This window comes from Dromiciops gliroides, chromosome 1 (genome assembly GCF_019393635.1).
Source record: "Dromiciops gliroides isolate mDroGli1 chromosome 1, mDroGli1.pri, whole genome shotgun sequence".
Lineage (NCBI taxonomy): Eukaryota > Metazoa > Chordata > Mammalia > Microbiotheria > Microbiotheriidae > Dromiciops > Dromiciops gliroides.
In genome coordinates, this window is record NC_057861.1 from 136611575 (window position 1) to 136637607 (window position 26033).

General features: G+C 39.1%; 1 protein-coding gene across 30 annotated transcripts in view; it reads right to left on the reverse strand.

Annotated features, from left to right (window-relative positions):
- Positions 1-25617, reverse strand: part of RIMS2 (regulating synaptic membrane exocytosis 2) — an 821964-nt gene extending 796347 nt beyond the window's left edge. For 17 of the 30 annotated variants that reach the window (XM_043983666.1, XM_043983459.1, XM_043983656.1 and 14 more), the window contains exon 1: positions 25160-25616. In XM_043983666.1, the coding sequence (XP_043839601.1) occupies positions 25160-25329 (170 nt within the window). In that variant the 5' untranslated portion in view covers positions 25330-25616. Of the gene's footprint in view, positions 1-25159 lie in introns of all 30 variants that reach the window. The other 13 variants (XM_043983649.1, XM_043983450.1, XM_043983385.1 and 10 more) reach the window with 1 other exon arrangement.
- Between the last annotated feature and the right edge of the window lie 416 nt (positions 25618-26033).

Consider the following 26033-nt stretch of genomic DNA (forward strand, 5'->3'; position numbering starts at 1 on the left):
GATGGGACTGAGCTTTGGAGAGGAGAGGCAGAGATAGGGCATAAATCAGGGAAAGGAGAGAGAAGCCTGGGGTAAGGCAAGAGATTTCACTAGGAAATCTGTCCTTGGAAAGGTAGGGGGAAAGAGGCGGAGTGTTTGACAATACACAGAAGATATGGAAACATATTGTAAGTCGGGAGACAGTTTGAGCCGTGGCACGACGTGTGAATTCCCTGGGAAGCTACAGATAATATTTCCTGCCGCAAAATCTGGTGGCCAGATTGGAAACATGTGTTCCAAGACAATTCCTTGAGATTTCCTGAAGTTTAAGAAAATGAATAAAATAGATGACTTTTTAATGTTCTTTTGGGGAAGAATCCAAAAAAGGACTGCCTTGTGCTAGTAAAATCACCAATTCAATTCAACCATCTTTTATTAAATGCCTACTGTGTGCACAAAGCTATCCTAGGTGGTAGACATACCCAGACAAAAACAAAATAGTCTTTACCTTCAAGGAGCCTGCATTCTATTTGGAGGTTATTAATGTTAGTGTGTGTGAGTGTGTGTGTGTGTGTGTGTGTGTATCTACCAAAAGATTCTAACCTAAGATTCCTTAGCATTGAACTAATTACTTTTGGGGGCTCTCTTTTTATATATTGTGGAGTTTTCTAACAGAGAGGAATAGCTCTTGTCAGTGGCTACAGGAAGTTGAAAATATGAAAAATATGATAAAAGTGTGTATCTAAGGGCTTATTTCCTCTGTGTTCCTTCACAAAGAAATGCCCCTTACAAATTTCAAGGCTTTGAAAAAAGAATAGTCACCAAAGAAGCCTTAAAGTTGTGTAATTATGGTTTATGTTTAGGCCAATTTGTAACTTACCTAAGCAATATCTTTGCCCATCAAAAAATTAACATAAAAACCTTATTAACAAGTATTATGGCCTTGTTTTACACATAAGTTTGTAGTGTGGAACTGTATAAATGGATTCAAGAAATATATTTCTTTGCTTTGGTTTCAGGAATAGTCTATGAACAACTGCAAGAAAAAGTTCCTTGGTTTTCTGCTACCAGCTCTGGATCAACAATTATGTCCTCTAGAATTACATCTTCGCTAAATATCTCTTGGATTTTTTGGAAGCCTTTCTTTTCTCGGTAACTACTTCTAACATCCAGTGGGTTAACTTACATTTCCAGTTGTGTTGTGCTGGAAGCTGTCATTTGACTGCAACTGGCAATCAGGGCCAAGTGGAGAGCTGCTTAAATCAAGATGGTAGCCTGAAGATTTCCAGGGATGGTTTGCCTGGGCCTAGGAAAGCATTCCACTTTATTTCTAAGAAACCAAAAAGCAATCTAATAGAAGAATACCAGGGAAGACAATAAAGGGAGTAGCATTGAGAAGTACAAACAGAGATCTAACTAATGTGGAATAACTCAATCTCACATGAGAATTGGCCTTGGAATCTGGAAGACCTTCATCAAGTTCTGTATCAAATACTCATTAGCTTTGTGACCTTAATCAAATCACTCAATCTCTCTGGGCCTCAGTTTTCTCATTTGTAAAATTAGGGAGCTATACTCAGTGACCTCTAAGGTCCCTGGCAGCTGGAAATCTGTGATCTTGTGATCCGTTCTGTTGTTTTGCCATTTAGAACTTGCTAATGTTTTTCCGGGGCAGAGCCAAGATGGTGGAGGAAAGGCAGTAAACTCTTGGAAGTCACTATACATTGGCTCCAAAAACCTTCCAAGTAATGCCATATGACAATTCCTGGACCAGCAAAACACATAAAAGAACAGGCTGAGATCATTTTCCAGTCAAACACAGCTTAGAAGGTCACCAGAAGGGGGCTGCTGTGCTAGAGCAAGAGTGGAGCCCAACCCCACAGTCACACTGACACAGATCCAGTCCCAGACAGGCTGAACCAGAGAAAGAGATCCCCAGAGCCTCTGAATCAGCTGCAGTGCCAGTGTCATCTGGAACTAAACTCATGGTCTGGTGAGAGGGCTGAGCGGTTTGGCAGGGGGCAGATCACAGGGGTCTCTGCTGGTGCTGAGGTGGAACTTGTGTGTTTCACCCCAGCTGAAAACCAGGAAGTAGGCTTGAGTGGTGGTGGCCCAAGTGGGGGAAGGGCACAGTCTCTTCAGAGCTATCAACCACAGCACACAAAGTTTTGCTGTCTGGTTAATTAGCAAGTTGGCCTGGGATTATCTACAGACCAGGGAACAGGTCAGGCAAGTGAAGAACCTGCCCTTCCTTAAATCATACCACCAGGGAACTCCTGAAGCTTGGGACAATGCAGCCTGGAAACAGCGCCCCACTTTAAGGAGTTAAAAGTGAATAAAAAGACAGGCAAGGTGAGCAGACAGAGAAAGATGAGAACCATAGAAAGTTTCTTTAATGACAAGGAAGATCATGGTGTGTACCCTCAGAAGAGGATAGTAATGCCAGGGCTCCTATATCCAAAGCTTCCAAGAAAAATATGAATTGGTCTCAGGCCATAGAGGCACTCAAAAAGGACTTTGAAGACAAAGTAAGAGAGGTAGAGGAAAAAAAAGAAAGAGAAATGAGAGTGCTACAGGAGGGTCATGAAAAAAGTCAACATCTAGAACTTGCTGCTGTTATGCTCACCTCTTTATTTCTCCTTCTCTGGCTGTCCACACACTTTGATGCTTACCTCTTTTATTTCAGCTCCATCACTTAACACAATGTCTGGCACAGTAGGTACTTAATGCTTGTCACTCTATCCTTAAAAGCTCCAAAAGGGCCCATCTTCATAAGCCCTTTTTTAACTACTCCACTTAGGCAACAGAGTTTAGCAAGTACATGTTAGTTGACTGTCTCATTTGCCAAAGTTTTGTCTCCCTCAAATAGATTTTGAGTTCTTTCAGGACACCTTAAAGAATTATATAACCTCCTAATTGTTCTCGCTGACTTAAATGTCTCCCCTCTCCAACATGCCCTCCATGTAATTGCCAACGTGATATTCCTAAAGTACAGGTGTGACTGTGTGTTATATCCCTGCTCAAACAGCTACAGGGGCTCCCTCTTACCTAGAGGAGAAAATCCAAATCCTTTGTTTTGTATTTTAAACTGTCTGCAATTTGTTTCTAACTTGCCTTTCCAGGATCACTGCACATTATTCCTTTTCATGTACTTCATTGTCCAACCAAATTGACCTATTTGCTGTTGCCTAAACTTGGCCTTCCATCACCCCCTTCTGTACTTTTTACTCTATGAAATTTTTAGGGGGCGGGGCAATGAGGGGTAAGTGACTTGCCCAGGGTCACACAGCTAGTAAGTGTCAAGTGTCTGAGGCCAAATTTGAATTCAGGTCCTCCTGAATCCAGGGCCAGTGCTTTATCCACTGCACCATCTAGCTGCGCCCCCCCCCAACATCTTTCAAAGTTGGTCTCAAGTGCTACTACCTACATGAAGCTATTACTAATTACTCCATTTGTTACTGCATCCCCCACCAAAAAAAATTTCATTTACAGTTATTAATTTACATTTTTAGACTGTGTACATATTTCTATGCCCAAATAGGAAATAAATTTCTTGAAGGCAGCAACCCTGTTATTTTGACTTTTGTCTTGTTGGCATCTAATTCTTGGGATCATTAAGAGTACTGCACAACTTGGAAAATGCAATTCAGCCATTCCTCCACTCAGTTCTGGGCCCAGATCATTGTCCATCTATGGTACCTGACCGAAAGACAAAATTCTAATGGACTAATCCAATGAATGAGCTGTTCATCCTGCTCATAATTTAGGCGTCATGTATCCTTTATTCATGTGGCTTTTCCTGAGTGGACTGGTCAGTGATCTCTTTTAAGCTTCCATGGTGTCCTGTGGCTCAATGCAGTCATACCAATGTCGTCCACAAACCAGAACAACAAGAAAACTTTACCATTTCTCAGGAGTCCTCCTTCCATCAAATCTGAATTGAACAAACATTTATTAAGTGCCTACTATATACAAGATTGCATCCAGTGGCTAGGTAATCCTAGACAAATCACATAATCTCTGAGTCCTCTAAACCAGAAAGAAGTGTCAAACACAGACAGCAGAGCAAACCACTCAGAGTATAAGCCAAACCAGATTAAAGTATATAATTGGGAAATATTTAACAAAATAAATAAAAATACAATAGAGCACATGTAATGTTAATATGTGGTTTTCTAAATCAATATGCTGAGTAAAATCATCCTTATGGATGATTTAGCAATCCCCATTTTTATTGGATTTTGACTGCTCTAAACAGTTCTCAAGATCAGTATCTCCCAAAGTGTGATACCCTTTGGGACTCCTGGGGTTCCCCAAAACCCTTTTCAGTAGGTCCATGAGGTCCAAACTATTTCCATAATAATACTAAGATTTTTTCATACTTAATATGGTAAATTGAAATAGGTAATATCTGCAAAAATAAAAGTTCTTTGGAGGAGAGCCTTCTCAATAATTTTTAAGAATGTAAAAGGGTTCCTGAGACCAAAAGATGTGAGAACCACTGTTCTAGACTATAGAAGGTGCACATCTTTATTGGTAGAGTGAATTTCCTCATGTGGAAGATCTTTTTTCTCAATGAAACCACTACTCTGGTACCTGTTCCCATCCCTATGCCCAGGTACCAGACATTATGAGAAGTCTATTTAGATTGTCCATAGGATAGTTTCAATGGAACTATCTGCTATATTTGGTGAGAATAGACCTCACTATTGTGTGAACTATGTAACAGTATCCTTCTAGAGAAAATGTTCTTTCCTTTGTTGTGTAAACCAAAATAATCGCTCAAGTAGGAGTAAAGAGCAGTTCTATGGGCAAGATATTTGTCATCGGATAGGTCTTTTCTCAAGCCTGTCTCATATCATACTTAGACCCTGAATACCTAATACTCATCATTATCACCATCGCTGCCACCATCACTGCAGACATTTAAATAGCCCTTTAAAGCTTACACCGTCCTTTGCATTCATTGCTTCACAGCTACCTCACAATAAATCTGTAAATTTACTACAGGTATCATTAGTCCCATTTTACAGAAGTTGTGACATGCCTTTGGGCACACAACTAACTCATGTCAGAAGTGAGATTTAGATGGATCTGGGATTGAAAGGACAGCACTCTGTCCACTATGCAAAGTTGCCTCCACCCACAGGATTTTGGTGTATCATTATTCTGGCCATCCCAGAATAATGATACATCAAAAAATGGGAGAAATCAGTTAGAGAACAATCTTTCTAAAAGGTTTCAAATTTCAGAAGCTCTTTGAAGCTAGGTGGCACCATAGTGAACAGAGTACCAGTCTTAGAATCAGGAAGACTCCTCTTCTTGAATTCAATCAGGCCTCAAGACACTTCTTGGCTGTGTGACCCTGGGCAAGTCACTTAACCTTGTTTGCCTCATTTTTCCTCATCTGTAAAATGAGCTGGAGAAGGAAATGACAAATTCCTCCAGCATCTTTGCCAAGAAAACCCCTAATAGGGATATAAAGAACAACAGCTTACTACACATATCTAAAACATACTCAAATTCCTTTTGAGTTACTACAGCACAGTTTGTAAAACACTAATCCAAATTAGCAATATATTCCATTGCAGAATACATGTGGCCTGTCACATTATTTTCTATTATTTTAGTCTACAGTTTGCAAATTTAGAGCTGGAATGGACTTCAGAGGTCATCTAACCTAACTTCCTCACTTAACAGTTAGGAAACCAATTTTCCCATTCACAGAGAAGCTAAATGACTTGTTTATGGTGATACAGTGACTGAGGTGGCCCTTAAACCCAGGTTTTCTGACTTCAATTCTGTGGCTCTTTCCACTTTACCACTCTGCCTCTCAACTTTGCAAATAGTCCTCCACAAAAATCCTCTAAGTGCTTTACCCAGGCAGTAAGGAGACTCTGGGCTATCGGAAGCTCTGCCAGCACAGCCTAAGTGCAGGCAGGTGCTACCAAACAGGAACTGCTTTATGTACAGGCTGGTGACCAATGGTTATCTAACCAAAGAGGCTTATCACCAGAGTCAGTCACCAGATAACCAATTATTGTGACTATGTCAAGTCCTGAAAGTATGATCTTCTAAGACATGAAGTAGTTGTAAATCTACTTATCTTTTATCATTGTCTGTGTGTGTGTGTGTGTGTGTCTCTCTCTCTCTCTCTCTCTCTCACACACACACACACACACAGACACATACACACACTCACACTCCAATAGGCAGCATAATGGACCAAGTGTAGTCTGAAAGATATAAATTTTAATCCTGCTTAACACTTAACTAGCTATATGATTCTGGGAAAATCCCTTAAGTCTCTATCTGCCTCAATTTCCTCATCTATAAAATAATAGTACCTACTTCCTAGGGCTGTTGTGAAGTGTATCTATGTACAAAGCTTTGTAAACCTGAAAGCACTGTATAAACATTAACTATTATTATTACCTATCATTTTGGAGGATAAGCAAACAAGATGATGTGATGATATACATATTTTTAAAAGTTAATACTATAATGAAACTCATTAAATAATAACCTATAAAGAAAAATTTTAAAGTAATGACAAGCTGAATTTTCCTTTATCCCTGTATCCTCTGTGCATGTCTACATCTGCCTCACTTTAGGATGTACAAACAAATTAAAGTTCTGAGTCTTGGCCATGAAATATTTCTCACCCCCAGGTCACTAGGGATAGACTTAGTCTCCTAGTTCAAGCTCAAGAGTTAGGTCAAGGGGCAGCTAGGTGGCACAACTCAGACACTTTACACTTAGTAGCTGTGTGACCCTGGGCAAGTCACTTAACCCCAATTGCCTCACCAAAAAAAAAAGAGTTAGGTCAAGCAATGGCAAAGGAACCTAGCCTCTCTCTAGTTGGCCATCTCTCTGATAAGCTGAAGCTTCAAAATGTGTGTGGTGGGGTGGAGAGGGGGGATGCAGCTCTCATGGCCACATAAATCAGAATACTGTGCTTCCATATGACCATGTTATTATCAAGTATACAAGTATGATGACTAGACTAAGGGAAAACCTTGTCCGACCCCAATTCTCCCAAAGTGTCCCTGTACTATTCATGTCCTTTGAGTTCCTCTTTCTCACGTTATCTCTCTTCTATTGTAGTACATATCCTTAGCATTCAAGGGAAATCCAATGGATGCTTTACTAAAGCTCTGCTGTTAACTTCATGCATCAGAACAGAAAGCTGTAGTTAAAAATTCCAATGGCAAGCAAGTTGACAAAGATCAATTTCAGCCCTGGAATAGGTAAATCTGTTAGCTGTGTCAATGAAAGGCAAAAAGGAGCTTTTAACAGCTTAACCCATCCAGACAGGAATAAGCAAAAAACATACAATATAGATACATATACATGTGCATATACATATGCCTATACATCACTGCTATTCAAGGTCAAAATATAATCAACAGCAGTGATTCTCAAACTTTTTGCAGTATTGAAAACCACTTTATTTAACTTTTATTGATTTCTTTTTTATATCATCTTCATTTACAAATATATTCTTCTCCCTTCTTCTATACAGAGACATATCCTTTGTAACAAAGAAAAATTTTAAAAGAGGTGGAGTGGGGGAAGCAGTTCAGAAAAACAACCAATACATCAACTGGCTCTGACAACATAAATAGTATTCAACACTAACAGGCCAATACTTTTGCAAAGAAGGGATGAAAGTGAAGACCACAACCAAGCTTGGTCATTATAATCGCATATTTTAAATCATTTATTGTAATTTAATTTATCTTCTTTTAGTGAGGCAATTGGAGTCAAGTGACTTGCCCAGGGTCACACAGCCAGCAAGTGTCAAGTGTCTGAGGCCGGACCTGAACTCAGGTACCCCTGACCCCAGGGCCGGTGCTCCATCTACTGCGCCACCCAGCTGCCCCTAAATCATTTATTTTAAATAAAATTTCCTAGCTGTGTGACCCTGGGCAAGTCACTTAACCCTCATTGCCCCACAAATATATATATATATATATATATATATATATATATATATATATATATATATAATATAAATAAAATTTCAACAGAGCCTTTGTTGTAACAGATTTTTTAATAGTTTTAAAACTAAATGGCTATCTCCTATGGGAGGAGTATGGGCACTGTAGAAAGAGTCCTGGACCAAGAATCAGGAAATACTAGTTTTGAATCATCCTTTAGATATGTATTAGGTATGTGACCCAAAAAGTCACTTAATCTCTCTAAGCCTCAGACTTCTCATCTGCAAAATGGGGTATTGTAATTCCTGTGGTTCTTGTCTCATCCTATTGTTGAGAAGGCCAAATGAGATAATGCAGGTAAAGTGTTTTTCAATCCTTAACATGTTACATAAATGTCAACTATCATTAATGGCACCAAAATTTAAAATCATTTTTTAAAAAATACACATAACCAACCTTACTAAATTATTATCACTTCCTAATTGACCTACAAAATAAATAAATAAATAACCACTAAGAGAGTGAACCTCTTTCATTTCTCTCAAAACCAGTTTATCCATCTCAAACTCATTAAATGGAATACAAAGAGGGTTCTCTGAGAACCCTGTTTGCTTTCCTCTTCACCCAGATCTCTCCATTAGAAGAATGGGGATGCCTCAATAGATGTGGCAGTTCAGCCTAGGGCAGTATGTAATGGAAAAGGAAAAGAGATCAATTCCATTTTCTCTAGAGTCCACTACAGGAGTTTGAAAGAAGCTGAAAACAACCAAAAATGTGTTTAAGAAGTCGATTTTCCCTCCAAACTCCCTCCCCAATTGGCTTGGGGGACCCACAGGTACAATGAATACAGCATTCAAAACCCAAATTTGAACATATGACAAAAAATTAATTTTTTTCCAATTTGTGAATGGGGCTGAATATTGAAATTTGGCACTATCCCAGAAAATCTGAGTAACATGAACCCCCTTCCCATGGGACACTCAGTGAAAAATGAGCAGATAAGAAGAATGAATAAGGAAAGAATGTAGTGAAGAAAAGTGAAGATCCAAGAAAAGAGTGGGAGAAATTGGAGTTAACAGAAGGAAAAGATAACTTGAAGGGAACCAAGAGAAAGGATAACAGCAGGAACCTCCTTGGAGCAACAGAAAGATAGGAGGAGCCTCAAAGCACAAAGAAGAGAAAAGAAGGAAATCTCAAACAGAAAAAAATGGTCCCAAAGCCCATGGACTATTTTCAACTATAGTGCCCAAAGTGTAAGAACCCAGGAAAAGGTTGGGGGTTTTGTTCATTCATCTATATGTTTTACATTAAATCCAAGGATCATGTTAACAAAAAATATGGGGCTGGAGCACTGCAATTCTAGAAGACCCCAGCCAGGCCCCACTGGCTCAGGTGGCATTAGTCAGCAGATAGCATCTTGAGAGTGATGACTGCATCATTCACACACACACCCTTTTATTGCCTTACACATGAAGGGATCTCTTCTCCCTTCTGGCAGCCGCTTTGACCCAGCAGCAGTTTTGTATAAGGCATAAATTGGGGCTCCATGGTGAAGGATTCCAGAGCACCTCCAGCTATGTCTCCCTCCACCCCAAGCTGCAGTAGCACTAAAATGTTGGCAAGCCCAACACAGACAGCAAAGGATATGGTAGTAACTGACTACCTGTACTCCAAGAACCTCTTAGACAACCTAATGAACCTACAAAATCATCTGAGAGACATTGGTCTATAAAAAATGAACCAGATAAATGATCAGGGAAATATAAGAAAGAGAAGAAAAGCAGAATGACCCATTAGAAACACTGAGAACTACTCTATATTAACATTTAGCAGATATGGTGAACTCATATTAAAATGGTTCTTACAAAGTGGTTTCCATGCATTATCTCATTTTATCAACATAACAACCCTGTGAAAAAGATACCATTGTTATTTTCATTTTACAGAGGAGAGTAGAGGTGAAGTGGAAACAGATCTAACCAGCTTCTGGTTGTTAAAATTTTCAGTGCTAGTATTTCCACCTTGGAAACAGGCAAATGCCCCAAACCAGGGCTTGACTTAGTGTTTTGTTGATTGGCTCAACTTAAGAAAATACTGCAGAAAATGTTAATAAGGCTGACTAAATTTTAAATTGTCTTAAATATCTGAAACAGGATTCAAATGCAAGTCTTTCTGACTGTAAGGCCAGCTTCTCTGTTACCCATATTAATTTCACGACAGAAAGATAAGGTTTTTTAAAAAGCATCTGATATACAAAAGATAATGCAATGCTACTTTATAGGAAGTTTGGCATGGGGGGAGGGGGCTTGAAATCAGAAAAACTGAATTCAAGCCCCATCTCTGACATTTGCTAGCTATGTAACTATGGGCAAGTTAGTAAACTGTTAGTAAACTGTTGTGTCTCAAGGTTTCCTAATCTGTAAAATGGAAATAAACAATACTTTTAGGACAACCCTCACATATATGTTGGTTGTGTGAATAGCACTTTTCCAGCTGAACACCCTATAGGGTGTTCAGGGATGACTAGTATTTCTGGTGTGAGGGCTTACTGATCCCTTTTCAGGGTTGCTCATTCTCCTTTGGTGTCCACCTGATTGACCCAACTCTCACGTGTGGCTCCAAGAAGTTGTAGCATACACAGCTGCCAGACCCTAGTAAATGACTTTAGCAAACAGATGAAACCAGGTTGAGGGTAACCAAGGTATCTCAAATCCATCAGTGAGTTAGGGTGGTGTCTACTCCAAACATGTGAAGACTTCCCTCAGCAGAATGGGTGGATGAGAACAATTTATTCCAATGACCACAAAGGCAGCTGAAACACGTGCTGTGCTATTCTTAGAACTTGGTTAGACATCAGAGATGTCAAGGTCATCCAGTACATCGCAAGCCATCACCAGTGGTCTTAACTTGTCTTGCCATTGGACTCCAATGACTCTGGAAGAGAGTGAGGCCAACAACTTTGTGCAATTCTGCCTCACCTAAATCCAATTCATGCATGAATCAAAAGACATCACCCTACTGATGTCATTTTGGTCCTCTTCAAGAACAAAGGACAACAACCAAGCAACCAGCTCTTCCAGCTGTTATTAATCTGCTGTCAGGATTGTATCCACTGTGCACAGTAGATAGAGGTGGACCTCAGACATTTAATAGTCTTATGGCTCTGGGCAAGTCACTTTATCTACCTCAGTTGCATCCTCTATAAAATAGGGGTTATGATAGCACCTACCTCCCAAGATTGTAGTGAGGATAAAATGAGATAATATTTGTAAAGCACTTTGAAAACCCTAAAGTACTATGTAAATGCTACCTATTATCATCACTATTATAACGATAGTTATAATGATTATAATTATCACCCATAGATCACATGGAAAGTCAGTATCTTTTAAGCATTAATCATAATTTGTGATGATTTGAACCTAAGGAAATTAGGTTTCAACAGGCAATTTTAATTAAATAATGGAACAAACAGAAACTAAATGCCTAGTCTAAAAATTCACATAAAGCAAGTATCCCAAGAATATTCTCAGATAGTCAGCAAATAAAGCTCAAAATCCCAAAGTATCATATTTTCTAGATGCTGGACAGTTTTGAACTGCTTTTCCGGAAAAAGATGTCATTTTCCATATGCTAGTAGCTCTGATAGTCAAGATCAAGGACATAAAAGTAGCAAAAGATTCTTCAAAGCCTGCTCTGTAAAGAAAAGAGAATTGTGTTTATCCCTAGAACCTAATCCAGAACATAGCACAAAGTAGTTGCTTAATAAATATTTGTTGATTTACTGATTGACTGGATTATAGAATCATAGATCTTGAACATTTTAGAAAAAGTCCTCAGTTCTTCTAGTCCACTTTTAAACTTTTTCCACTTGTGACTCCTTTTCATCCAAGAAATTTTTTGCAACCCTGGGTATAGAGGTATATAAAATAAGTATACATAACCTTTTACTGTTGTCAAATTTTTCAAGACCCCCCCACATTCAGTTACACAACCCCATATGGGGTAAAGACCCACAGTTTAAGAAGCTTTGTTCTGGTCTAACCCTTATTTTCAGGGAAGGATATTGAAGTAGAGAGCTTGACCAGAGTCACACAAGAAATAATTGAGATCTCATATTTGAAAGCAGGTTTACTGACTCCTATTCCAAATAATGTTCTCAAACTTCTAAGAAATCCTTCAGTTTACTGGCATTATTGCTGCTGTGTGGTGGATTTCTTTTTATAATTCCTAAAAAAAAATGTTTTTCTACTTTGTTTTGGAGATAATTTGCTTTTTTCCACTATTTTTCCAAGAAGCTGATTATCCAAACTGGAACGACAGATGATCATTTGAAATGTAATTAAATTTTTATTTGCAAAAAAAATCTTAAAGAGAGTTCAATATCCAAAGATCCAAACTGTTAATTTCATGCTGAATTTCACAAGTACAAAAAGAAAGATCACCTATAACCACTGATAATTAATAGGATATACAAATCAATAAATAACATTTTAAAAGGTTGCCAGTGGTTTGTAACTAATTTTTTGAAATTTTAACTCAAACAGTAAATTACACGACCTATTTCTTAAATCAAAGAGTAATAAGCAACACAATTGATTAATAATTTACATTTAGATAGAGTTTTACAGTTTACAAAGTGAATTCACTCACAGCAATCCTGTGAGGTAAACAGTAAAGGTATCATTATCCCTATTTCCCAGCTGAGGAGACTGAGATTTTGAGACACTAAATGGCCCTGAGCACCCAACTAAGTAAGTGTCAAAGGGGGAAATTCAAGTCCAGGTTACCTAACTTAAAAGTCCAGCCCTGTATCCACCAAGAACCTGAGTAGCACAGTTTGAATCGGGAAAAACCAGAGTTCAAATCCAACCTCAAACATTTACTAGCTTTGTGACCCTGAGTAAGTCCCTTAACTTTTGTCTGCTACATTTTCCTCATCTGTAAAACAGGAAGAATAATGGCACCTACCTCCCAGAGTTGTTGTGAGGATCAAATGAGATAATATTTGTAAGACACTTAGCACACAGTATCTGACATGCAGTAAGTACTTAACAAGTGTTTTTCCCCCTTCCCCATACTATTTTCAACAATAAAATAGTCCACTTTCATTATTACTCAATCTACCATTTTTCATGCATATTATCTGAAATGTAATATTGTTGGCAACCCTGTAATCACCGACAGTCAAAGAACACCTGTGTCAGAAGGGACCTCAAAGGCTATCTAGTACAACCCATCCATACCTGCATTGGAATGCCCTCTAACTCAAAGTTTCTATTTGAAGATTTCCAATAATGGGAACTCCATTATGTACGTAAGCAAACTGGTCCTCCTTGGAATAATGCTAATTATTGGGATGATTTTCTTTACTCAGGGCTAAATTTACCTCTCTGCCACCTTCCACCCACTGTTTCTAGTTCTGACCTCTGAGGACTTCTGCTACATATAGATGAACTGGGTCACCAGGTTTGTGTGTTCACCCAGATTTTCTTTAAAACACCTATGAGGGGCAGCTAGGTGGCACAGTGGATAAAGCACTGGCCCTGGATTCAGGAGGACCTGAGTTCAAATCTAGCCTCAGACACTTGGCACTTACTAGCTGTGTGACCCTGGGCAAGTCACTTAACCCCCATTGCCCCACCAAAAAAAAATTACTAGACAAAAAAACACCTATGAAATAATTTAGCTATTTCTGAGCAATGGAATATTATGGGTTAATGAACTCAAAATGTTATGGGAACAAATGCTTAATGAACAAGACCTATTATTACACAATAATTCTTGATAGAAATTGCTTTGCATTTTTCATTAACTCCTTAAAATTCTAAAATGAATCCCAAAACCTAATTCCTGGGGGGAGAGCGGAGTACAAAAAATGGCACTGAAATAATTTAAACCCTTAGTAGACCTGTATTACAGTAATCTAATCAGTCCCTCTTCTAAAAGGGCTTTTCATTAATTATATCTAATACCCAGGTAAATGATCTACCACTCAGCAAGACAAATATGTTCATTCTTAAGTTCCATAAAATGACTAAAAATGGTATTTTGCTAATAATTAGGTAAGGTATAATGCAGCTGTTATTGTCTTATGGAACATGGTTTCGAATGAATGAAATACTTGCCATAGTGGTGTTAAGGGTTAAAATTCTAGCTAAACTGTCTAAAATATCTAATGAGTGGTCGCCAATAAATTATAAGCTTTAGCAAGAGTTAGACTTTTAAGCATTTATTAAGGAGAATAAGAATTTGGTAAAGAGAGAGAGAAAGGCCTAGATTCCTATCTATTAAAGGGAGAGCACATTTCTAGCTCCCTTCTCCATCAGAGTCCAGAGGAAAGAGCGCGAGACTGAGCGCCAGTCTCTTCCTTCCTCCTCCCACTAGCCCGCGTCACTTCCTGACTCCTGGTCTTGCCCTCAAAGACCTTCCCTTCATGGGCAGAACTCCTCTACAGTAAGTATCCAGCAGGTGGCGTTATTCCAATCGTTACAGTGGAAAGAGTATAAAGCTAGGAGTCAGGTCTGTATTCAAGTCCCAATTAATTTTGCCTCCAACTAGCTCCACTGGCTTTGCCTAAATCACTTCTCTGATCCACAACTGACAAGTGATTTTTTAATCTGGAAAATTATCTATAAAGTCCATTCTCATTTTATGAGTCTATCATTAACCAAATTAACAAAATCACAGTGGATTATGGAATTCATGCTCATTAAATATGCTCATGGTTATCTAAATGTATCTGGCTTCCCTGTCAATAATACTGAAGTAATCCTGAGTCTCTGGAATTTCCAAGGTGTGGTCATCTGCACTACTGAAAGGAGTTCTTTTAAAGCATTATCTATAAAGACAGTTTTAAAGGAAAAGTCTATTTTCTTTCCCTTTATGATTTTATCCTTAGCCATTCTCTGTTCTATTATGGTCTCTCTAACAGGTTGCATTAAAGAAACTCCTGGTGGCCTGCAGCTTTGTCACTGACTTGCTTCATGTAGAAGATACAGAGTAACATGGAAGGAGGTACTTATTAATTTAGACATTATTTAATGGGGGGGGGGGAGAATCCATACATGGAGACCACACAACCGATATAGCCTTCTAAGTAGACAGAGTAGACAGACATAGAGGTGGTACAAAGAGGGCTCTGGTCAGGGAGGCCTGACCAAAAATCTGCCCTTCTCATTTTAGTCAATATTTTAGTCAAGTTATGTAGCATAGGACCAAAGAGGGCAGGGAGGGAGTGAAAGCTGATGACATAAGAAAAAACTGAAAAATTTGACTTAGTTGTGATGATGTGAAGGTAAAGACAAACTTCAAGACCTTTTTAAACAGACATTGAAACAGTGGAGTGGGTCAGAGAGCACAGACCCTCAGAGTTTGAAGAGAACTCAGAGGCCATTAATCCAAACTCTGCCTGGACAAGAATTCCCTCTACATAAAATCCCTGAAAACTGTTCACCTTCATTAAGAACTCCAGAGAAGAGGAATTGGTTCACAGAATTTGGAACCATAAAGGATCTTATTGATCTTAGAATCCAGTTCCCTCATTTTATAGAGAAAAAACGGAAGCCTGAAAGGTTAGGTGACTAGCCAAGGCTGCACAGGTAAGAATGATCAGAGGCTGGCCATGAACCTCAGTCCTCTGACTTAGGGTTGGAAGGGGGTTTATAGGCTGAGCTTGTCCAAACCATTTGTGAATAGGAATCACGTCTACAATATCCCAACAAACAGGCATCCAGTCATCCATTACTTGAAGATCTCTAGTGAGGAAAAACACATGGCCTCCTAAAGCAGCACACATCCTTTCAAATATTTTCATATAATAAATGTGTGCTTTATTATCAAGCTTTCTCAATTCCCATTTTAGAGGAATACCGAATGTTTTGATATTTATATTGTCCACTTGGAACTGTAGCAGTAGTGATATTGCTGAATACTCCTGTCCTTGGGATCAGTGGGCTGTATTGTCTTCCTAGAAAGGACATTATTACACTGGAGTGGATCACAGAACACAGAATTTCTGAGCTGGGAAGGATCTCAGAGGCCATTACTCCAACCTCTACCTGGACAACAATTTTCTCTACAATATCTCTGACAATCGTTCATCCATCCTCTGCAGTAAGACCCCGAGGGAATGTAGATCCACTACATCCTGAGGCAATTCATTCCATTTCGATTTGGCTCGAATTGTTAGAAAGTTTTCCTTACAATAGGTAAGAGGATGGTGACCAAGCTGGTCAGCTGAAGGAACTGGGGATGTCTAGCCTGGAAAATACATAATTAGGTGGAAGATAAGGAGAGAGTAGAAAACATGATAGCTTCAAATATTTGAAGGACTGTCCTGTGTGAGATACATATCTCAACTACTTGGCCCCTAAAGGGAAGATCTGGGATAAATAGGTGGAAATTAAAGAGCATCAGATTTGAGCTCAACATAAAGGAAAAATTCTTAACAATCAGAACAGTACATAGGTAAAAGGCAATTGTCGCCCCCCTCATGAAACTCCACAAGAGGAGGCTGGATGTCCATTAATCATAGATGTTGCAGAAGCAATACCTGCCTGTATAATCTAAGAGTCTGTGATTCTGTCATCAGCTGGGTCACATCAGGGATGGCTTTCAGAAAGGTTGGACATCAAAGGACTTGACTGACAGTTGTATTACATGTAAGTAAAGAAACATTTTAAGAACTGACTTATAACTTTGGTTCTAGGGATAAGGTTGAAATGGTCCCAGGTTTTCACAAATGGAATACCTCGTTATTCCATCAGTTTATTTAATCTTCCTTCCTTCCTTCTAGGGATTCAACCTTCTTCCCTTTCTACTGCAACCACTTGTTGCCTTCTAACAATGTTTCTCATCTTCCTTACTGCCAAATCCAATGACCTTCGCTCAGTCATCTACTTCTTTGACCACTCTTCATTTGCCACTAATGACCACTTCTTCCTTCTTGATACTTTCTTTTCCCTTAGTTTCCAGCATGCTGCTCTCTCCTGGTTCTGTTCCTAGTTTTCTAATGATTTCTTCATCACCTTTTCCTCTTCCCTATCTCACCTGCTAAGTGAAGCTAGGCCTCCAAATTTGCTCCTCAATCCTGTTCTCTCCTCTCTGTACTCTTTACCTTCACATGCTGCCACTCCTATAGTTTCAATGATCACATCTGTAGAACTGATGCCCAAATGTATGTCCTCATCTCTGATATCTCCCCAGGCCCCATCCCAAATTTCCAACTGTTTGGTGTATGTTTCTACCTAGTTGTCCCACAGACATCTCCAATTTAAAAACAACTCTTTATCTACCTACAAAAGTCCTGTTCTTATTGTTTCTGTTTATAATACCACTATTCTTTTAGTTATAGATCAGACTTGTATAATAGAAAGATGTTTTGAGAATGACTTCAGAAAGACCTGGAAAGACATGTATGAAATGATGTTTTGTGAAGTGAACAGAACCAAGAGAACATTGTACACAGAGACAGCAATATTGTTTGATGAAGAACTGTGAATGACTTGACTATTCTCAACAATACAATGATTCAAGACAATCCCAAAGGACTGTTGATGAAACATACTATCCACCTCCAAAGAAAGAACTGATATTGATGGAACACAGACTGAAGCATGCTATTTTTCACTTTCATTTTTTTCTTTTAATCAAGTTTTCTTGTACAAAATTACAAATATGGTAATGTTTTATATAATCATACATATATAACCCATATCTGATTGCCAACTCACTGAGGGGTGAGGGGAGGGAGGAAAAGAGGGATAAGAATTGGAACCCAAAACTATAAATAAAAAAGTTTATTATTTAAAATGAATAAAATAAAATACAAAGGATTACAAAGGAAAAAAAGAAAGATGCTTTGGTAGTGGTGCTTAATTGGGTGCCAGTTCTTCTGCAAAATTTTCCCTGATCCATTTCCCACCTCTCCAGCTATTTGTGGTCTCTTTACCCCTCAAATTCCCTTGTATTTATTTATCTCTGACTATGCTAAATCCTCTAGTAGAATGTAATTTCCTTGATAGAAGGAGCTGTCATTTTATTTTGCTTGTTTGTTTTAGATGCCTAGTTCATGGTAGGGCTTTAATGAATGTTTTTTTAATGAATTGAAACAATGTGAAGAATAAACTGAAAAGGGGAGAGAATGGGGGTAGAAAAATAAACTAGAAAGCTATTATAAAAAATACACAGTAGAAATAATTAATGCCCAAACTAGTTGCAGTTTGAGGGGGAAAGAGGACAGACATGGAGAGATATTTTGGAACTTGGAACAACTTGAATCAGGAATAGGTTGCTGATAGGGAATAAGGAAGAGGGATGAAGCAATTCAAAGTTTTAAGTCATGGCAGACCAGCCATTTCTTGAAATATGCCCTGATACTCTCTGCTTCCTATTGACTATGTGAGAGATTTGAGAGCCTGCTTCATGCTATGTGCGACTGAGGGGCTTATACTGTGTGATGACAAAATTCTTTAATTGGCTGCCTGGCCAGAAGAGCTGATGACTCAGTCAGTCAATGAACTACAAAAAGAACATTCTCTCCCTTTGCTGGCTTTCTTGCTTTTCTGACTGCAAAGGGTGGGGACTATTTTGAGCTGGACCTGTGAGTTGGGGGGAAAGAGGAAGCTGTCCTATCTCCCACTTACCCTCAATGTGGCTATGAGCACATGGCTGCTTCTGCCTCTTTTGTGCCCATTCATTCCTAATCTTAGACAAACAGATAGGCCGACCATAATGGACATATCCAGGACTGGCAATGTCCTTGTGAGTTCCAAAAGGTCTGAATCCCTTTGGAGGCCTGGAAGGTGGCAGCTGCACCATCCATCAGAGTGGCAATGGCTTATGGCAGAAGATATGCCTATATTTAGGAGCAGAGAAACACACCAAGGACAGATGGATGAGGAAATGCAATCACCCAAGGAAGGAGATAGCTTCAGGAACATGAGATTTCATGGTGGAGAGGAGGGTATAAGATACTGTCCCCAAGAAGAACTGCATAAAGACTATAAAGAGAAAGACTTCCCAAAACTAAAGTACCAGTTGTTACCCCTTTGTCATATGTGTTCCCTACACATATGCCTCACTACCATTGTAAAGTTTGAGCCCACTTTTCCTATTGATACTGTGTGCATTTGTGGAAGAGTGAACCCTCGGTTTTGGAGATGAATATTCTTGCTATGTCATTTGAGTTAATGCCTTTGATAACAACTGAGTCTACTGTCTGATGGCACACTGGTTGGGTCTCAGGAACTACAGTGTTAGCTATCAAGCCTCAGATGTTTACCCATAGAATTATGAAAGTAGGCAGTCAGGGCAGTTAGGTGGCACAGTGGATAGAGCACCAGCTGTGGATTCAGGAGGACCTGAGTTCAAATCCGGACTCAGGCACTTGACACTTACTAGCTGTGTGACCTTGGGCAAGTCACTTAACCCCATTGCCCCACCAAAAAAAAAGAAAGAAAGAAAGTAGGCAGTCACTCTCTGGAGGAACCCAACTCACAAGTAAAGTACAAACTGAGGAAATAGCACCAAGGGGATGCTGCTTTGCTAATTACAGAAACTCAAAGATAGAAGGGCCTCAAAAGCTGCCTAGTTTAACCCACCCAAGAACAGGAAATCCCTCTACTATATAGCCAATAATTGAAACAAGTGGTCATACAGCTTTCTTTTGAAGATCTCCAGTCAATGGGAACCCACTGCCTTCCAAGGCAGTGGATTTTACTTTGGGGTATTATGATTTTCCTTAGATATCAAGCCCAAATTGAACTATGTACAATTCATTGCTCCTATTTCTGATCTCTAGAGCAAAATACAGCAAGGCTATTCCTAATTCACTGTGACAATCCTTTAAAAACTTAAATAGAGCTATCATGTCCCACCCACACAAACACACAAAAATCTTTCCTTCCCCAAAATAAACATCTCTAGTTTTTTCAGCCAGTCCTCATATGACATGAACTCCATGTCTTTCACTGTCTTGATAACCTTCCACTGATAATCCCATCTACCTCTTTTGGGGGGGAGGAGTTGAGTGAGTGCTAGGTGGCACAGTGGATAGAGTACTAGGTCTGGAGTCAGGAAGACCCATCTTCCTGAATTCAAATCTGACCTCAGACATTTACTAGATATATGACCTGTGCAAAAGCTGCTTAACCCTGTTTGCCTCAGTTTCATCATCTGTAAAATAAGCTGAAGAAGGAAATGGCAAACCACTCCAGTTCCTTTGCCAAGAAAACCTCAAGTGGGGTCACAAATAACTGCACATTACTGAAAATGAGTCAATAAGAATCTTCCTGTATTCCAGGTATACACGTCCCTTTTTATTTCATGTCTGACATGCAATGCTATTCTTGTCAAGTTGATATAATTCTACACATATGTATTAAATATTAATAATATTCGAGATACTATAGTAGGTACCAGAAATAAAAAAATTAAATTAAAACAGTCCCTGACTTCAAGGAGCTATATTGTCCTAAGAATTTTTCAGATTTTATTCCATCTAAGATCATTGTACTAAGTTAAAGTTTTATTAATTATACAATAGAGTATAAAATTCTCTCCAGAAGTACTGCCTCAGTAAAAAGAATACACACTTCTGAAAAGTTTCTCCAGGGTATTCTCTTCAGGTAGAAAGATATTATTGCCCAAAATTGGCTAGTCCTTTACACACACAAAAAAAAAATGCTTATCTTTGTGAAGATATGTACTAGTCCTCCTATTTGCATTAAAGAAAGGAAACTGTGCAGAATTTATTAATTGGGTACTTCTTCACAAGGAAACAAAATAACTTGAGGAAATGAATTTTAAGTTTAAAAAAACCAACACAGTTTCAGTTTATATGTGGAAAGTAAAAAATTTTAATAATTTCTGTGTTGATCCAGTACTCTTTTATGTTATATGCCTGCATGATTAAATGGCATAACTTTCCTGTCAGAATAAACTCTTAAAAGACTATATAAAGTCATTTATCCATATGTTGAATGCCTATAAATCTAAATGGTTTTATCACTTTGTCATAACAATTTTTACTTAACTGATCATTTGGCTCCCTTATTGAAATAGCAAACTAATCCCTCAATTTTAAAATCTTTAAACAAAAATTGGGGGGAAACCCTAATAAGGATACAGTTGAGAGCTTCCCAACTTTTGATAGTTAATCCTTTACCTTCTATGGCATATTGTGATGCATATCTAGGGGAGTAATTCCAAAAATTCCAGAAAACCTGAAGTTCAGACCCTAACAGGTATTGACTGTGTGACCCTGGGCAAGTGTCTTAATCTTTCTGTGGCCCCAGCAACTCTCTAAGAAGCACAATAGTTGGTGATCTTAATTGGCAGAAATAGCTTCCTCACTAGTTCCCTACATCAATGAAATCATAGGTCTGGACATACATACAAAAGTAAGTAGAGTAATACTTGCCAAATGAATCAATGCATATTCTAATAATTTCTGCATATTTCCTTCCTGTTATATCATATATTATCTCTGATAATATTAAAGTAAGTATGAAAATAGACATTTACAGAGTAAATAATTCCATCCATTTAAAAAATCATAATAGTATGCCAACGATGGGAATTCCAAAAGTGAAAAGTCATAATAGATCTAGATAAAGATGTGAAAGTTTTCTGAAAAATATAAACGTCCTAGGCAAATAGCATTATTATGGTATAGAAAGCTTTCTGGAAAATATGGGTCCTAAATTAGGAACTGAGGGAAGTGCTAAATACAATTCTTGATTATACAAGCTAATGAAGAAAAGTACATTTGATTAATAAAGAACTTTACACATCATCCAAAAACCTCTGGGTCAAAGGAATCAACTTCTTAGACCATTATTTTTTAAAGCAAAGCTGGCAAAAAGTAGCAGAACTGATTATCTGAATTTCACTTCCTCTTTCTGACCCTCTCTACCCACTTGGTAGAGATGCCAACAACAAAAGTACTACAGTAATAAAAAAAGAGAAGCAAGGGGTCTATTAAACTATAACTGGATAACTAGCACTTATTGCAGAAAAGCTAGGGCTTTGTCCATAAATACCAACATTTTTACAATGCTAGCAAGTACTTTTAAGGGCTCTACTTGCTACTCCTACTAATGCCAACTTGATCAACTTTGATTTTTAACTATCTTAGCAATATAAAAGGTATTGTTTGTAATGTTTATATTTCTGCTTTCTTTTTCCTTTTCTATGATTTAAAACAAAAGTAAGACATGTAAGCCTTTGAAATAAGAAAAAACTTTCTTCCTTAAATAATTAATCCTTTGTGCTAAGATCTCTATAATAATAATCCCATTTTAGATACTACCTATGTGGCCTTAAAAGAGTCACTTAACCTCCCTCAGCCTCAGTTTCCTCATCTGTCAAAAGAGGGGTTGAACTAGATGGATTTTGAGATCTCTTCAAACTCTGTGATCTGATGAAACTAAATTTATGACCTTATGAATTCTGAAACTCTGGATAGACATTTTTCAGTCAACAGAAAATTTGGAAGTCCAAGCTACAAAATAATGCAACAGATACGGCTCTATATGTATTTATATATATGTGCATTTAGGGACATGCACATATACATATATACACAACACTTACATATACGCATAAATGATCTAGGAAACTGAATAAGGCATTTATCAGTATAATTTCATAATTTTTATGAATATACATCAGCATAAGCTGGGCTAGTCTTTATCAGAAACTATGCAAATATAATGTTAATATTTGCTGAATAAATATTGTATGTGTTTGCTTACTGTGTGAGTTTAGCTACAGATGTACTATATACACATAGACCTACCTGGAAAAGGCTTAATACAATTGTATATTTTGCTAACAAATTTTGAGCAGTGTCACAAGCTAGTGCCTATAAGTTTGGCTGAATGTCTATATAATTACAGTAAAAGGCAAAACAATTTTCAAATTTGATTTTACTCCAATATTTCTAAAGCATTAGGAATAGCATTTGATTCCTAAAAACCTCTACTCCAATATATCTAGGCAACCACTAAAAAACTTTATAATAGTAAAGGTAGAAATATATTTGTCAATCTGTCATTACATGTTATTGGAAACGAGTATGTTACAAATTATTACATTTCTCTCAAATATGATTTAGCTGAAGTTTTAAAGAATTTTAGGTGTGTATATTATCATTGAACCATATTTTGATTAATATGCAATTGCACAATAAAATAACATTTCATGGGAAAAAATACAAGTTATATGAAAATATGTGAATTAAAGCAACACAATCTCTCCTACTTAAATAGCAGTTTAGCAACACTCAACCATCACTTTAATTATTTGATTTATTGTAAGTAACAATTACAGAAAGCTATCATTTCAATTTTCTACAGATAAGAATTTTCAAGAATTTGGCAAAATCTTTATTTTGAGGTATACTTAAAAGGCTTTTTAGAAAACAAAACCTTCTTGTCCATTAAATGAAATAAATTATTTAAGTTAATTTTTTCATACCACAGTCTACTAATGAAACAAACAAATTGCCAAACAAGCATTAAAATCTAAATATTAGCTCTCCAAGAGCAATTATTTTTAAGTAGCATAAGTACAAGGGTCATGATATCACGGATAATTGGTTGTTTTGGAGGAGCAGTGCCTTTCTGGAAGTATTAGGAGTATTTAATGAAAACGTGCTCTTGACACAATAAACTATTCTAAATAGTAGTTTTCATAAAAATATGAAATATAATAAAAAATAATACATATTATGTATGTTTGTGTATACGCAGAGAAAATGAATGGTTTATTTATAGAACAAGAAAGGCTACTGACCACAATGACTTTTTTTTTAATCCTCTAAGTTATTAGAGGTCAGCGGGGTAGTTTCATTGTACTGAAACACTCGTCTTTGGATGTTTCTATGGTGTGTTAGAAGTAAACCTAGAATATGGGCAAGTTCCATTTGACAGCACTGCAAAAAGCATTCATCTCAATGCTGACATGTAAGCTGTCTTAAATGTATATGTAAATATCATAATCCAACGCTCTTGAAGGAAAAAGGAATAATCTAAAAAAAGAAATGGGCTTTTTTTTAAGGTGACACGTCTCCTTCACAGTCTCCGTCACACTGCACTTCCAAGGAATCACATAGCCATAAAACATTTAAAGGGAACCTGACCAAACAAATCTCTGAGCAACACTGACAGACAGCGGAAACAGTTTCAAAGCAATGGATATACAACCCTGTCTGGACAGTTCCCTGGTGCTGAAGTTACAGAACTGCTAAACAGCGTCCAAAATGTGGTTCTTGGTATTGCTGCTGCCTACAGCCTAAGGAAATCCCAGTCCCCTAAATATAACAGAACTTCACATGGCAGAAGGCACCCAAAAGTGTAGTAGTGGTGGCAACTATCGGTCCTTCTGGATTAAACAGATTTAGTTACAAACAGGAAGAGCAGCTGAGTGCAGGGGTGTTGAAATACGCTGAGGGGGAGGGGTTGGAAGATGGCGCCGGTTGCACACCCACCCAAAGCCAGGACTGAGCCTAGGCCCCTAGAATACGTATCCGCCCTTTTGCTCACTTCCACACACGTCCCAGTCAGTTCTGCCCCTCCAAATACGTTCTGGGGCAGAATTGCATTCAAGGAGAAAGCCAAACCAGAGGCCTCTAACCCGTCACATCTGAACCACCGGCTCAGCCCTCTTTTGCACCAGCACCAGTGAGAAGAGCACCTGTGCACGGCCATATTGGATTCCTTGCCCCAGTCATTGCCTCCAAGAGGGGGGGTGGAGGGAAAGGGTGAAGGGACGCAGAGGAGCTTCAATTCAGCACCTGCACCACTGGAACACACACCCCACCCCCCTCCCTATAGCAAACCTAATACGAGGGAAAACCGGAAGGCATTTGGAAAATAAAACTGCCCAAAATAAAACTCCCCCTCTTCCCTCAACCACCAGCACTCTTAACATCAGCACCGTTCCCCTCTAAACACCGTTTCACAACCCCCCCACACCACCACCACCAACGCACGGACACACGGAAAACACCCGAGGCGATAAAACACCAAACAACCCTCCTCAAAAAACACAGCCGACAGCGCGACTAAGAGAGAATAATAACGAGGGAGGGGGATGACCCAGAGACAACAGGGTTCTGTCTAGACGCCGGGGGGGGGGGGGGGGAAGGGGGATGGAGGGATGGAAGGAGGGAGGGGACGGGGGGGGGGGGGGGAGGGAGAAAGAACCGGACATGGAGCCGTGGTCCTTACTTGAGCACCGATTGCTCCTTTTCCTCTTCTTTCTTCTGCCTGTCCATGACTGCAAGAATAATTTTCCTCTCCTCCTCGGTGAGGTGGCTGAGGTCGGGCATCTCCGGCTGCATAGGCGGCGGAGGAGGAGGAGGAGCAGGGCCGCCCCGGGGCCCGACAGGAGCCGACATGTTTGGTGGAGCTGAACCACACTATGGGAAATACTGAAGCAACTGAAGTGGCGGCGGCAGCAGAGGCGGCAACAGCGGTATCGGCGGTGGCGGCGGCAGCAGCAGCAGTGGTGGTGGCAGGGGCGGCGGCGGCCACCAGCGCTGGGAGAAATACATACAAATCAATACCCTTTCAATCAACGGCAACACCCCCCCTCCCCCAATAAATAAATAGCAGGGGGGAGGGGAGGAGAGGTCGAGAGTTGGGGGAGGGGATGAGAGAGAAAGGAGGGGGTTGTGGAGTGAGGAGTTTGGGTTTCTTTTCTTCTTTCCAAGGGGAAGGGGAAGGGGTGGAGAGAGGGAAGAGATAGGGACGGAAGGAGAGAGAGAAGGAGAGAGAGAGAGAGAGAGAGAGAGAGAGAGAGAGAGAGAGAGAGAGAGAGAGAGAGAGAGAGAGAGAGAGAGATTGAAAAGTGAGTGAGTGGTTGGGAAGGGGGGAGCGGATAAAGAGGAAAGAGGTCTAGAGAGTATGACAAGTGCCAAGGGAGGGTAGAGGGGTGGGGTAACTGGGAGTGTGAGAGTGAGGAGGCCAGACAGCGGTATGGAGTAAGTGTGTCTGTGCCGGTGTGTGTGGATTGGGGGAGTTAGGGGAACTGGTTGAGAGGTGAGGGTGGGCGGAGTATGTTTAGAAGGGGCGAGCACGCGTGTGCCTTAAGAGTGTTAGA